Source organism: Eptatretus burgeri, chromosome 1, assembly GCF_056783735.1.
Source record: "Eptatretus burgeri isolate ZD-2024b chromosome 1, Ebu_testis_v1, whole genome shotgun sequence".
Lineage (NCBI taxonomy): Eukaryota > Metazoa > Chordata > Myxini > Myxiniformes > Myxinidae > Eptatretus > Eptatretus burgeri.
The window spans coordinates 112,111,961-112,124,937 of NC_140961.1; the positions used below are offsets into that span (position 1 = coordinate 112,111,961).

Genomic DNA, 12,977 nt, shown 5'->3' on the forward strand with positions numbered 1-12,977 from the left:
ATGTCAGATGATGGGTGGGAGGGGGTGGTTGAAGCTCACCCTCCCCCACCCACCCTACCCAAAGGGCAGAGGAGCTTCTTGTGAGCTAACGGCTCTCATTTCGAGTGCACAACTGTCTGAGGACGTCGTCCTGCAGTTGGGTTGCTATTTTTTTTTTTTAGGAGGTTGGTGGCAGGATTTGTGCTATGGCCACCATAAAAACCTTAATTCCGCAAAACACAAGAAAAACGCAAAGAAAACTGAAAACCCACTACGTGGGTGTACCTCCTGTGCAGCTGCCCTGCGCAGGGAAACTCACCGGATGACGGGATTTGGTGAAAGCCTTCGGGACCCCCACTCTTTGATAGGAGGAAAAACACGGGGTAACTTTTCTGGGTTGGATTGCAGCAGTGTGCGTCAGGGTGGTGCTGAGGTGTCGTCCATCAGACGGCAGTCTCCTTTGGTTAAACTGAGGCAGTTCCTTTGGGTGGGTGCCTGGAATGTCCTATCCCTAAGAGAATGATCACTTGTCTCTCTGTTGTCATCTGAGCTCAAGAGTTTGAACATCGGTATTGCAGAACTCTGAGGTTCGGAGAATGGATAGTGGTGAGATCATGGCGGGTGGTTACACCTACTATTGGTCTTGTTGCTCTAATGGTTGGCATGCCCAAGGAGTTGTTGTAGCTGTGTCCAATAAACTGACTCCAATTATAATTGAGATAACACCAGTTAACGAGTGTATTATGAGACTAAGGATTCGTCACTCCTTGGGTGTCGTTTCCCTGGTCTCTGTATATGCTCCAAATGAGGAAAGTGATTTCACCGTGAAGGATGCGTTGTATGCCACGCTTGAGTCTGTGGTTGATCAGTGCCCCAGGTGAGATACTCTTCTCATTTTGGGGAATTTCATTGCATCGGTCTGGAACTGATGGGGATGGTTATGAGACATGTGTTGTTCCCCATGGGTCTGTAACTATGAACCAGAATCGCAATAAGTTCCTTGACTTTGCAAGAAGTCATGGACTTAGGGTGGCTGGTTCAAGGTTTCAGCACCCACAGGCTCATTGCTGGACTTGGTATTCCAATGCTGGTGGTGCAGCAAAGGAGAATAACCACATGCTCATTGATGATTGCTGGAGGATGCTCCAGAACTGCAGGATCTACCGGAGTGCTCAGTTCCTCAATACCGACCACATGCTTGTTGTAGCAACTCTGAAGCTGCAGTTTAAATACGGGAGAATGGTACCATCCCAGCCAAGGCTGGGATGGTGGCAAGCTCAAGGATGAGAGGGTAGCTGAGGAGTCTGCGAACAGGCTATGTGGAGATTTTGGGGCTCTGGGTGCTTTGGGAACTCCTGAAGAGTTGTGGAGTGCCTTCAAGGCCACCATCCTTGATGTTGCCGGTGGATGTCTTGTAACTCACCAGAGGGCGAAGAAGAGTTTTGACTGTCGGGTTACACTGGATACCATTGACCAGTCGCAGGGCCAGGCTAAATGGCAAAACTGAGCTGTTGAGGGAGTTGAGGCATAAAACTGTATGTGTGCTGAGGGTGGACAAGGAAGCCTATGTGTGAGGAATCTCTGAGAGGGTAGGACAACGATTGTGGTCAAGTGATTCTCCTCCTGCTTACAGGGGAATTCACGCATTGTGTGTTCTCAAAGCCCATCCCTCGGTGTACTGAAGTCACAGCGGAGGGTGGTGGGCTCTTGACAGAGGAGTCCGAAGTGAATTCCTGCTTGGCCGGTTACTTTGTTTGGCTGTACCAGACTGATCAACCAGTTGTGGAGTTGGATGTCAGAGGTGTTACTATCCCAATTGCTCACCCTCCAATCAACTGTGATCCACCTTATTTTGTGGAAAGACAGGCTACCATGAACTGGTTGAAATGGGGTAAAGCTCCTGCGATCTGTGGCATCCATGCTAAACTTCTCGAGGCTAGTGGAAATGCTGTACTCATGTCATTGCATGCAGTTCTGTGATCTGCCTGGAACACAGGCATCATCCCAACTGAGTGGAAGAGGGGCCTTGTTGTCCCTCTCTGGAAAGGGAATGGTGATCGCCAGGACCGCAACAACTACCGAGCATTGATGCTGCTCTCAGTGCCAGGTAAGGCCTTTGCTCAGTTAATTTTTTACTGGATTAGCCACCATCTGCTTGAGCACCAGCACCTACAGCAGTCAGGCTTGACACCAAAGAAGTCAACGATTGACCATATCCTCACTCTTTGGGTCCTCACCGAACGCAGACGAGAATTTTGGCAGGGGCTGCTTGCAGCCTATGTTGATCTCTGCAAAGCATTCGATTCGGTGAGTCAGGATGCCCTCTGGATGATTCTTGGTCTTCGTGGGGTGCCACCAAAACTGATCAATCTGATGTCTCAACTTTTTTTTGTATACATTGTTGAGGCTCGTATAAGAGCTGACACACAATGCACAGCAAGCAGAGGCATGAGACAAGAGGGGTGGGAGAGGGGAGAACAAAACAGTGGGGAACGGAGACATGAGGAGATCTCTGGAAGGGAGAGGGAGGGGGCGGGGAACATGTGTTATAAAAGATGGACTTTACAGGGAGTTTCAGGAAGGAAAGCCGAGAATTTGGACGAGGTGGGTTTGAGTTGGATTAACGGGGGTAGAAAAGATCGAGGTTTTGGATGGGGGAAGATGGGAAGGTGGTGAACAGCTGTGTTGAAGGCCTGGAGGGAAGAAAGGGATTGAAGAGAGTGTGGGAGTTTATTCCAAAGGTGGGGAAAAAAGAGGAATGAAAGAGTGAAGATGAGCAGTGATTCGTGATTTTGGTATTTTTACCAGAAGGGGGTTATGGCGGACCTTGAGTGCCCGACGGAAATTTGGTGGGGACATATCGCAGACAAAGCAGTGGGGGGGAGGGGGGGCGTGACGAGACCAGAGAGTAGATGGAAGAAGACAGAAAGACCACCGACCTGCCTGCAGTGAGAGTGAGATGCCCAAAGACTCAGCCTCATCATGGGAAAAATACTCTGGTACTGAGTGCTGTGAGATATGCTGATGCCATCTCCAAGTTATTTCCAGTTGTGACTGGAGTTTGTCAGGAGTGTCTCATGCCCCAACAATTTTCAGCACTTGTATGCACTGGATTCGGGGAGGATGTTGGAGAGATCATGTTGTTGCGCATCCTTTTGGAATGTCAAGATCTCTGACATTGATTTCGCAGATGATGCAGTCATCTTTGTGTGGACTCTGGATATCCTTTTGGGGGCCCTCGAGGTGCTGAATGCGGAGGCAGAGCTGCTGGGATTATGAGTTTCCTGGGTCAAAACTAAGATCAAGGCTTTCAATGACATCTTGGATGCTGCAATCTTGTCTTTAGCTGTTTGTGTTGAGGATGTAGAGGTCACGAGAGATTCAGTTACCTTGGCAGTGATATACATGTCTCTGCTGGCTGTGAGCCAGAGGTCAATATACATCTGGGTCGAGCCTGAGAAATCATGGATTCATTGGATCATGGGATGTGGCATTGTCGGTACCTGTGCAGGACGACGAAAGTCTGAGTCTTCTGGTCATTGGTACTTCCATTCTTGCTCTACGGATGTGAGACTTGGACTCTGACCAGGGATCTGAGACGGAGACTTATTTCCATTGGTACCAGGTCTCTTCGGAGAATCCTTGGATATCGCTGGTCGGACTTTGTGTCCAACGAGCGGTTTCTGAGAGACTCAAATGAGATTTATTACCTGCATAGTCCGTGAGTGTCAACTGCAAATGTATGGACAAGTGGCTCGTTTTCCTGATGCTGATCCTGCTCATCAGAATCTCTCAGCGAGGGAGTCCAATGGGCTGACCACATGCCTCTTAGTTGGATCAGGTTGACCAGTATCACAAGATGATGGGGATGGGCCAGGCATATGCCTGGGGGATGGCCAGACGGAGACCCCTGGAGTACCACCTGAAAGTGGACGCAGTGACAACTGCTCTGGCGCATGCTCCCATACTGACCTGACCTGACATGACCTACCTGTATTCCAGATCATCACACTCGCTTTCGTGATGCTGATCCTAATCACTAGATTCTCTTCGTGAGGGAGCCTCCTGAGTGAAGGAGTCCAATGGTTCGACCACATACTTTGTTACGTATTTATACCCAGTACTTTGGACTTGTTTTTCACCTCCAATCCGTTGTGTTCTAGCTACAGAATTTCACCCCTGAATGGTTACTCTGACCACACTCTGGTAAACATCTCTTGACTTACCACTCCTACTCTGAATCCCCTCTCTCTCTAAACACCAACATTAGCACTTTAATAGTGTTGAATTGGACTGGCTTATGTAAATTCTATTTTCCCTTTCCTTGGGAAGATTACTGTCTCTCTCCAGGCAATACCTCTGTCTTTGCAGAACTATTTGCTGAAGTTTTTACAAGAATGGTGGCCGAAATCTTTCTCTTCTTAGACTATCTCTTCTTCAAATTCCTGATTCAACACATATCAAAGCTGGAAAAAGTCACATCGGACCTGAAATATTTTTCTTGTCTGAACAGTTGCTCGGATTATGTAAAGGATTAATTTGTCCTTGTATCGAGAACTGACCTCACATCTGGGGAGGTTCTAGCTCTGCATTCTAAGCAATCCGGTTCTAAAGCAATCCGACTTATCAACTCTCCGAATCTGACCTCAAAACTCAACTCGCTTGAATTACGCCGTAAAGTTGGCTCTTTCCCCCCCTCCTCCTTTTGCTATCGATGTTATTTTGGTCTTTGCTCCTGAGAACTGTCTACTTGTGTACTTCTTCCATTAGCTTGACCACAAAATACTCAAGCAGGTCACTACGTCACATTATTCTTGTGTGGCCGTTGGCAACTCAGAGGTGGCCCGTAATGATGTTTGTTTCTTTCCATTCACTGCTAAGCTCTGGAATTATTTATACCTTCTCATGTCCTTCCTAACAGTTATAAACCACCCCTTTCCTTAAGGTAGGTTTTCCAGTTCCTCAAAAACTTGCATTATTTTTCCTTTTCTTCACTTCTCTATCTCTTCAGTTCTTTTTTTTTTTTGGTTTTATTTAAGGCCTGGCTTTGATGAGGATGATAGTCTGTGGCTGGAGCCTTTAATGTATAAAAAAAGAAGAAGGGAAAAAGATAAAACTTGTGGGTTGGCATCCTATTTGGGTGGCAGCTGGGGGGGGGTGGAGTCTGAGGATTTCTCTTTAATTGCCCCCACTGATTGCAGAGTGATGAGCAACATCATAAAATGGCATCATTGGTCCCAAGAGTGCCCCCGGGAAGTCATGCCACTTCTCTCAAGGTCACACTGACTTTGTCCGAGGTCAAGTCCTGCGTTTTCTGGTGTTTGGATGCGCAGCTCTTCCATGAGCTTTCGACTCAGTAAAATAAAAAGAGAAAATAAAAAGAAAAGTTTAATTCATAAAGCTGCAACTGCACAGTTTACTATCACAAATAATTTCCCATCACATATCTATCGATAACCATCACAATCCATTTTGCTGAGCTTTTCACTTGGTAAACTGCATTTTAAATTTATCAGCATTCATGTTCTTTGAACCACACCTTGAAATCGTTATGCGTTGCTCCTGAACACCAGTATGCGCCTGAGCTTCACTCGAAGGTGCAGATTCCACCTCTGGTCTCTCTGAAAGTTGGAGTGTAGCTGCTCTTCATTCTTGCTCCTTGCAGGTAACCTCAACTGTAGCCTCACATTGCTGCTCCACCTGACTTTCCACATGCACTTCGACCTGTAACATTTGTTTTTCCTGTCCAGCCTCTGATTTGGCTTTGCTTGGCATGAATCCTGAGCTGCTTGATTCAAAATATTGTCCTTTTCCAAGCAGACTTTCCGTTTTTTCTTTGGAGCTTGCTGATGGTTCAGATACTGGTGGATGATGCAGAGTTGGAGTGGAATCAGCACTGGCTTTTTGAGTCGGACCAGTTGTCTCTTTTGAATCAGTCAATGAAAGGGACATTGTGGGACTCACTTTGGAGCTTGGATGTTCTTTACTTTCAGTACAACTGCTGACCTGTATGCCAGCCAACTGGTACTGTGCTTCTGCTTTTGACTCGACTTCTGCCCCGGTTTTTTGATGTAGGCCAGTGCGATGAACAAGTTCAGGGCTTGCACTTGCTGATCTTCTCTTGGATAATGAAGGGACATGCAAAGTAACCTTTTGGTGGTCAGTGGTTCGTTGCTTTGCTGGCAACTCGGGTGGATGGTGCATGCACCTCCCTGGCATGAGGTGTCTTGCACCTCCCTGGCATGAAACCGAAGAAGATATGTCAACTGAGGGAGTGAAGGAATGTTGCGTTTCCACCTGGAAGAACATGAAAATGTACATGTCATCTTATGTGTTGTGTCAATGTTGGCCAGAAAAAAAATAAGTATAACAAAATGAAAAAATAAAAGGTTCGGGGGGAGAGCGATGGGCTGTAATAATGGAGTACATATGAAAATCTAATGATTTCCAGTTAAAAAAAAAGAATTTTTCTATACTAGTCAATATTATGCTGACATTGTTTATGAGGGTGTAAGGAGGAAATTGGGATAGGAACTCAGTCATTATATTAATCAAAGTGTTTCCAGTCTCCTAAGAACTGACTTTAAAAACAATATTGGGAAAAATTAACCTTAAAATATAATCCACTTAAGGAGTAAATAGAGCATTTTCGGTACTAGTACAGCCACTGCCTACGGGAGTGGCAGGAAGGGTTATGTTATTATTCTCTTTGGGGTATATAGATTACAGTATATCTAGGCTTGGGGCCGTTAGCCTGTGGGGTACATGGACATCGAGTTTGCTTCCTTTCGGTTTTGTGTAAAACAGCAGTTGCGACTGTTAAAAAGGAAATCGTATGTGTTTGTGGTTTATAATTATTTTTCTTCCAGCAGGGGTGCCCCACAAAACGCCAAGATAGGCTATTTATGCATGTTAACACGGCAATTATCCAAGGAGGAAAAAAACCACTTGGGGAGGGGGTTTTAGTATTAATTTTGTTTTGTAATAACATTAATATTATGTGATTATCATTAGTGTTTTTACTTTTGTGATGAGAACCAGCCTTGGAAAATTCCATGATTATCTATCTTAACACAAATGTACACCTCAACACGGATTTGATTTGCCTAAACTTGGAAAAACCCCCTGGAGAAGGGGGGATAAAGTCGATACAACCTCCATCGTGAAACCTTAGTTATCCTGTCAGGTTTGGTTGAGATTAGAAAAGTAACAACTCAATGAATTGCAGACAGACAGACAGACAGACACCAAATTAAGTATTTTAGTTTGATTTGCCAATTCCCAGAATGAAAGGGCAGTATCATGAGTTTTTTATTCCCCTTGTTTTGGCAAAATAAAAATTCTGCACTGATGGGAAGGAGGCTGGAAAGCCATCAAATAAATTACTGATGTTTTAAGTGTATATCTTATTTGCATAAATATCATCATGTGTATAACTTCCTCATTTATATTCATGAGCTATTCACACTTTTAAACATCCACCACATCCACTGCTACTATTTCTTCAACCGGCCCACTTATTTTCACCTTTTGTGGGGTAGGTCAGTGAATGTTATTAGACAAAGTCTTTCAGGTACTGCCTGGCCAGGTCTGACATTTGAATGAAGCTGCAGGAATTTTGAATTTGTCCAGGGTGCCAGCAATATCTCAACTATTCTTCCTGAAAGACACCATGTGTTATTTAATGTCCACCAGCAATAAATGCTCGTAGACGGGTTACCTGGCCTAATATCTAAATGAGGGACAGTGCACACATTGATTCCTCGTCTTGCATGCAAAATGCCAGGGTTTGTAGCTGGGTCGAGATTCAGACCCATGCCAGACAGCTCAGTGGAGACTGGACGTACGAGTACCTATCGGCAAGTACCTATCCTGCCAGCCAAAGAAAATAACTAATTTGAAGAACATAATAAATGCAAAAATGAAAAATGTGACTTCTGGACAGTAAAAGCCCACTTATGACTTGCAACATCAAGAATGTTGCAAGTCATTTTGGCTGTAATTATGGAAATGTCGCAGTTAAGTTGTTAAAATCATCGTTAATTTGCCAAATTAACATGTTTTGTAAATTACTATTTTCGAAATCCAAATTTTTTTCCACCCATCACATGCAGCTGTTTATAAATATTTATGCTTATTAGCCAAACCCATGCTCTGCACAAAGTTTCTAAAGTGAGTGTTCATGAGAACGTCAATATATCCAGTGTTCATAATGTGATTTATAGAATTTCTTTATATACTATGTTTCTTGTTACATTTTTTTGTGTCAAATGCACCTTCTGAGGTCGTCAGCATGTGCAGAAGAGGGTTTTACATTGCAAACGCTGTTTTCTCGGAGTGGCATTACACCTCACAGCGGTGACAGTCTGTCGACGACAGACGTAATGACGTCAGCGAATGACGGATGATGTCATGACGTCAGTAGGCCTCAGCGGTGACGTCACACATCGCTATGCAAACGAATGTAAAAATTAGAAAATCGCCAAAAATTCCCAAATCCGTCCGTCTGGCACGATCTCACATAGCCTATGCTTTACATTAGACCACAGAGCACCCACATGCCGAAAGTGACGACAATCCGTCCGGCAGTTTCGGAGGAGATACGTCCACAAAATGCACATCTCCTTTAAAAGTTTATATAAATGCAATGTTATTTTTTAAATTTGTTTATTGAAATTCCCCCCCAAAAACGGTGAAAGCTACTCCAGCTTTTTTGGTTGTATACCGCACGTACAGTGGGGCAGATAACAGCAATTTTTGAGAGCAATCATGCAAATGATGATACAAGCATCAAATTTGGCACATTTTCTCTCCAGGGGGTTCTAATCAAATCTGCCTGATTGGCCATTTGAAAATCCAAATATTAAAAAAAAAAAAAAATAAACTTAAAAAAAGTCAAGATCACGAATCAATGTTGGATGCTGGCTGACATTGGTGAATGTTTCAGAAACATCATCAAAGACGTTCCAAGTCTGCCATGCAGTTTTCTTCCCTTTGCCGCAGAAGGCAGACATGACGTCACATCCAGTGAACGCATGGAAGTATGGCATCCCTCAAGCTTTCTCAAAGACCTCACCAATTGCAGAAACTTCCTCATGGACTGGAATCCATCGCTCCTTGGTCAAAGGCAATCCACATGTTCTCAAGACCTAATTCCTGTAAGGATGGCAGTACAGATATTGCTATGACTAGTACGTCCGTGTCATTAGCCTTCATGACAATGGACTTGCTACCATCCGTCGTTACATCCCTGGTGTGTACAAATATTCGAGTATCAGCTTCTTCATGACAACATGGAGACACAGCATCCAGTGACTTCCTTGTGTTGCTAATGGAATCTTCTCCTTTTGTGACAATGACTGTGCTTGTCATCTGTGCTTCACACATCTTTTCCGCAAGGAAGTGAAACAGCTCAGTGTTGTTGCTGTCATCTCGAAGAAAGCTTCGATGAGTGACGTTGGCAAATTTTGGTAGGTGCTGAGCCATCAATGATGACTGCATCTCCCCTTGGTTCTCTTTCTGGGTTGTTCACTTGTGCTTCAAGAATTTCAGCCAGCTGTGACTTCAATTTTTTTTGAATTTTTTTTTTTTTTCAAATTTTTCATAATTTGGATTTTCAAATGGCCAATCAGACAGATTTGATCAGAAAGCCCTGCAGAACAGAAATGCCAAATTTGATGCTTGTATCATAATTTGCACGATTTTTCTGCTATCTACTACACGAGTACTGTAGTCAGCAGTCACACTGACTCCAATCTGCCGATTCACGGAAAATTGCCTATATTGGTCAAGCACTCGTGTGTATGCGTGTGTTCATAAAGCATAACATTTTCTTTCTGAAAACTCCCCTCCCTGCACCCCCCTCTCTATCCTTCTCCCATCCTTGCTCTACCCCCTCTTAATAAAGTGCAGCACCCTCCGACACATCTCCCTGAGTCTGGGCGTTGTTTATCACCAGACAGGAGTTTGTCTCCAGACGTGTCTGGGCAGTGTTTGTTTCCGGGCGGTATTTATACTATGACAGGTAGAAAATGGATTTTTAGGCATTATTTTGTTTCCATCTTCACTGTTATTCTTTGCAGAATTATTTTGATGAAACGGTATGAATCATAATTAATGCTTCACCGCACGTCTGCCTTCCCTTCATTTCACCTCATGCTGCCTTCCATTCCCACACCCCTCTTCTCTTCCTCTTTCCTTGCTCCCACATGCTTCCTTGCATCCCTCCCTCCTCTCTCTCCCTCCTCCACCTCCTCACTCTCCTCCCTCTCTTTCACTCCCCCACCCCTTTCTCTGCCCCCTCGTTTCCCCCCCCCCTGCCTTTAGTATACCCATCAGCAAAGCGACGGGTGGTATTTGCTAGTCTATAATAAATGTCAGTGTGTCAGTCAGTGTGTGTGTGTCTCTTCCATAACTCCAAAAACATGAAACCTCGGGGCATCAATCTTTGCATGAATGAAAATTGGGTTAATTTGAACACCCCTTTTGAAGATGATTCACGGCCTTATTTAATTATCCTTCATCAAGCTGTCATCCTTGGTCAGTGTGCTCTACCTCACAGGGGTTTTAATTAGCCATTTTTGCCCTGCTCAACAATGCCTCGACTGCTCAACAAAGGCCATAATGGTTTCTTAACGATAGTTTTTTATTTTTATTTTTTCCACTTTCCTCACTCGTATCATCAAATGCCTGTTCGTCATACCTATGAATCGCTGGATACATAGCAATGCTTGTAACCGTCCAGATATGTCAGTGTTCATGTCTTTATTTCATTTCCCCACATGCCATAACCTCTAGAATCTCCTCACCTGGGCCAAATTTCAAAATTGAAACTTATTAATTGACTTCGGCAACAGTTCCGACTGCTACAAAGTGTTCACTTGTTTCATTCAGACATTGCTTGACATTCCATGTGTCTCCGGGAGGTGTTTCATGTGACTGATTGATCGTTGATCACTTGCGAAGCCTGGCGTTCCTAATCAACCATTTTGTTGGAGTTCTTGCTTGAGTGCTTAAGCCACTTGGTTGTTCTTTTGCAAGCCATGGCCATACAAAGCAAAAATATTTGCACTGTCACTGAATATATCGCTCAATTGGGACAAAGTTCATCCCTCACTCACCTGAATTTGGCCCAACGTTGTTGTGTGGTGCCTTGGGTGGTGGTTCACCCACTGAAAATGTGCAATTTTATTTTGTACAATCTGCTTTCGTCATATGACCTGTAACTTCGACATTGATGGTTCCAAATAAAAAGTAAAATGTTTCGATTTTTTTTTTTTAGTTTCTTCAGCTGTTTCATCAGAGTGCTTCCCTGAGTGCTTAAGCCACTTGGCAAGCACTTTTCAAGCTTCAATCTCGACAAGTTTCCATGGCAATTTTCCATGGCTCCTCTCTCCCTTCTCCCTCTCTCAGCCTCCCTTCTCCCTCTCTCACCCTCCCTGTTCCCTCTCTCACGCACCCTTATCCCTCCCTCTCTCTCACGCACCCTTATCCCTCCCTCTCTCTCACGCACCCTTATCCCTCCCTCTCTCTCACGCACCCTTATCCCTCCCTCTCTCTCACGCACCCTTATCCCTCCCTCTTCTACCCTTATCCCTCTCTCCCACCGTTATCCCTCTCTCTCTCTCCCACCGTTATCTCTCTCTCTCTCTCTCTCTCTCTCTCTCTCTCTCTCTCTCTCTCTCTCTCTCTCTCTCTCTCTCTCTCTCTCTCTCTCTCTCTCTCTCTCTCTCTCTCTCTCTCTCTCTCTCTTTCTCTTTCTCTTTCTCTTTCTCTTTCTCTTTCTCTTTCTCTTTCTCTTTCTCTTTCTCTTTCTTTCTCTTTCTTTCTCTCTTTCTCTTTCTTTCTCTCTTTCTCTTTCTCTTTCTGTCTTTCTCTTTCTCTCTTTCTCTTTCTCTCTTTCTCTTTCTCTCTTTCTCTTTCTCTCTTTCTCTTTCTCTTTCTCTCTTTCTCTTTCTCTCTTTCTCTTTCTCTCTTTCTCTTTCTCTTTCTCTTTCTCTTTCTCTTTCTCTTTCTCTTTCTCTTTCTCTTTCTCTTTCTCTTTCTCTTTCTCTTTCTCTTTCTCTTTCTCTTTCTCTCTCTCTCTCTTTCTCTCTCTCCCACCATTATCCCTCTCTCTCTCTCCCACCGTTATCCCCCTCTCTCTCTCTCCCACCGTTATCCCTCTCTCTCTCTCTCCCACCGTTATCCCTCTCTCTCTCTTCCACTCTCATCCGTCTCTCTCCCACCCTCATCCCTCTCTCTCCCACCCTCACCCCTCTCTCTCCCACCCTTATATCTCTCTCTCTCTGACCCCCATCCCCCCTCTCCCCCTCCTACCTCTTTCTCCCTCTTTCCCATCCATCCCCCCCCCCCACACCTGACCTTCACTGATATTCAAAACATGCTATGAGATCTTTAATATCCACATATTATAAACATAGATGAGTAAGGTGACTGTCCCCATTCAAAGGATGATGTGCTCAAATACGTAATAATGTCCATAGATAAAATATTGATGAAACAGAAGGTGCTATGTTTTCAATTTATGGAAGATATTATTGTGGTTTTATAAACCGCATGCTGAAAATGAAACATACACAGCACGTAGACTTTTAGAATAGTTATGTCTGTAATGAACGTTAAGAATAGCGCCTTCCCCATAGGGGTTATTATGTAATTAAATGCATTGGGTTGGGTGGTTAGCACCCTCTGTCAACCCGCTATGAGAATGGAGACATCAGCGCGTGATGACGTGAGCCGTCATCACAGGGCGTGTGTGTTTTACTCCCCTGGTGTTCAATGTGTGCTGCATACACCAGCATTCTGGAACATGTGCTAAATTCTCCCATCCCCCTTTATCTTTTAAAGCCCCACAACGTCTTTCTTTGTCTGTTCGTCTGTATGGACATGTACCCTGTAATGTAATTTGTTGCTGTCTTCCCTGTACTGTATTTCGTTTCCATAATCCTCCTTTATTCCCCGTCACCCAAAATATCTGGCAAACGAACCAAGACACG

The 12,977-nt window shown here is 44.3% G+C and overlaps 1 protein-coding gene across 4 annotated transcripts in view; it reads right to left on the reverse strand.

The window, feature by feature from the left end:
• LOC147035194 (transcription factor HIVEP3-like) overlaps positions 1-12,977 on the reverse strand; it is a 134,072-nt gene that overhangs the window by 17,412 nt on the left and 103,683 nt on the right. For 2 of the 4 annotated variants that reach the window (XR_015061645.1, XR_015061643.1), the window contains exon 3: positions 5,519-6,276. The exons of 1 other annotated variant lie outside the window; for it this stretch is intronic. Coding sequence is in view for 1 of the 3 variants with exons in the window: in XM_085895150.1 (XP_085751276.1) it covers positions 5,626-6,276 (651 nt within the window). In the remaining 2 variants the exon portion in view is untranslated. Of the gene's footprint in view, positions 1-3,996; positions 6,277-12,977 lie in introns of those variants that run through there. One more of the 4 variants, XM_085895150.1, reaches the window with a different exon arrangement.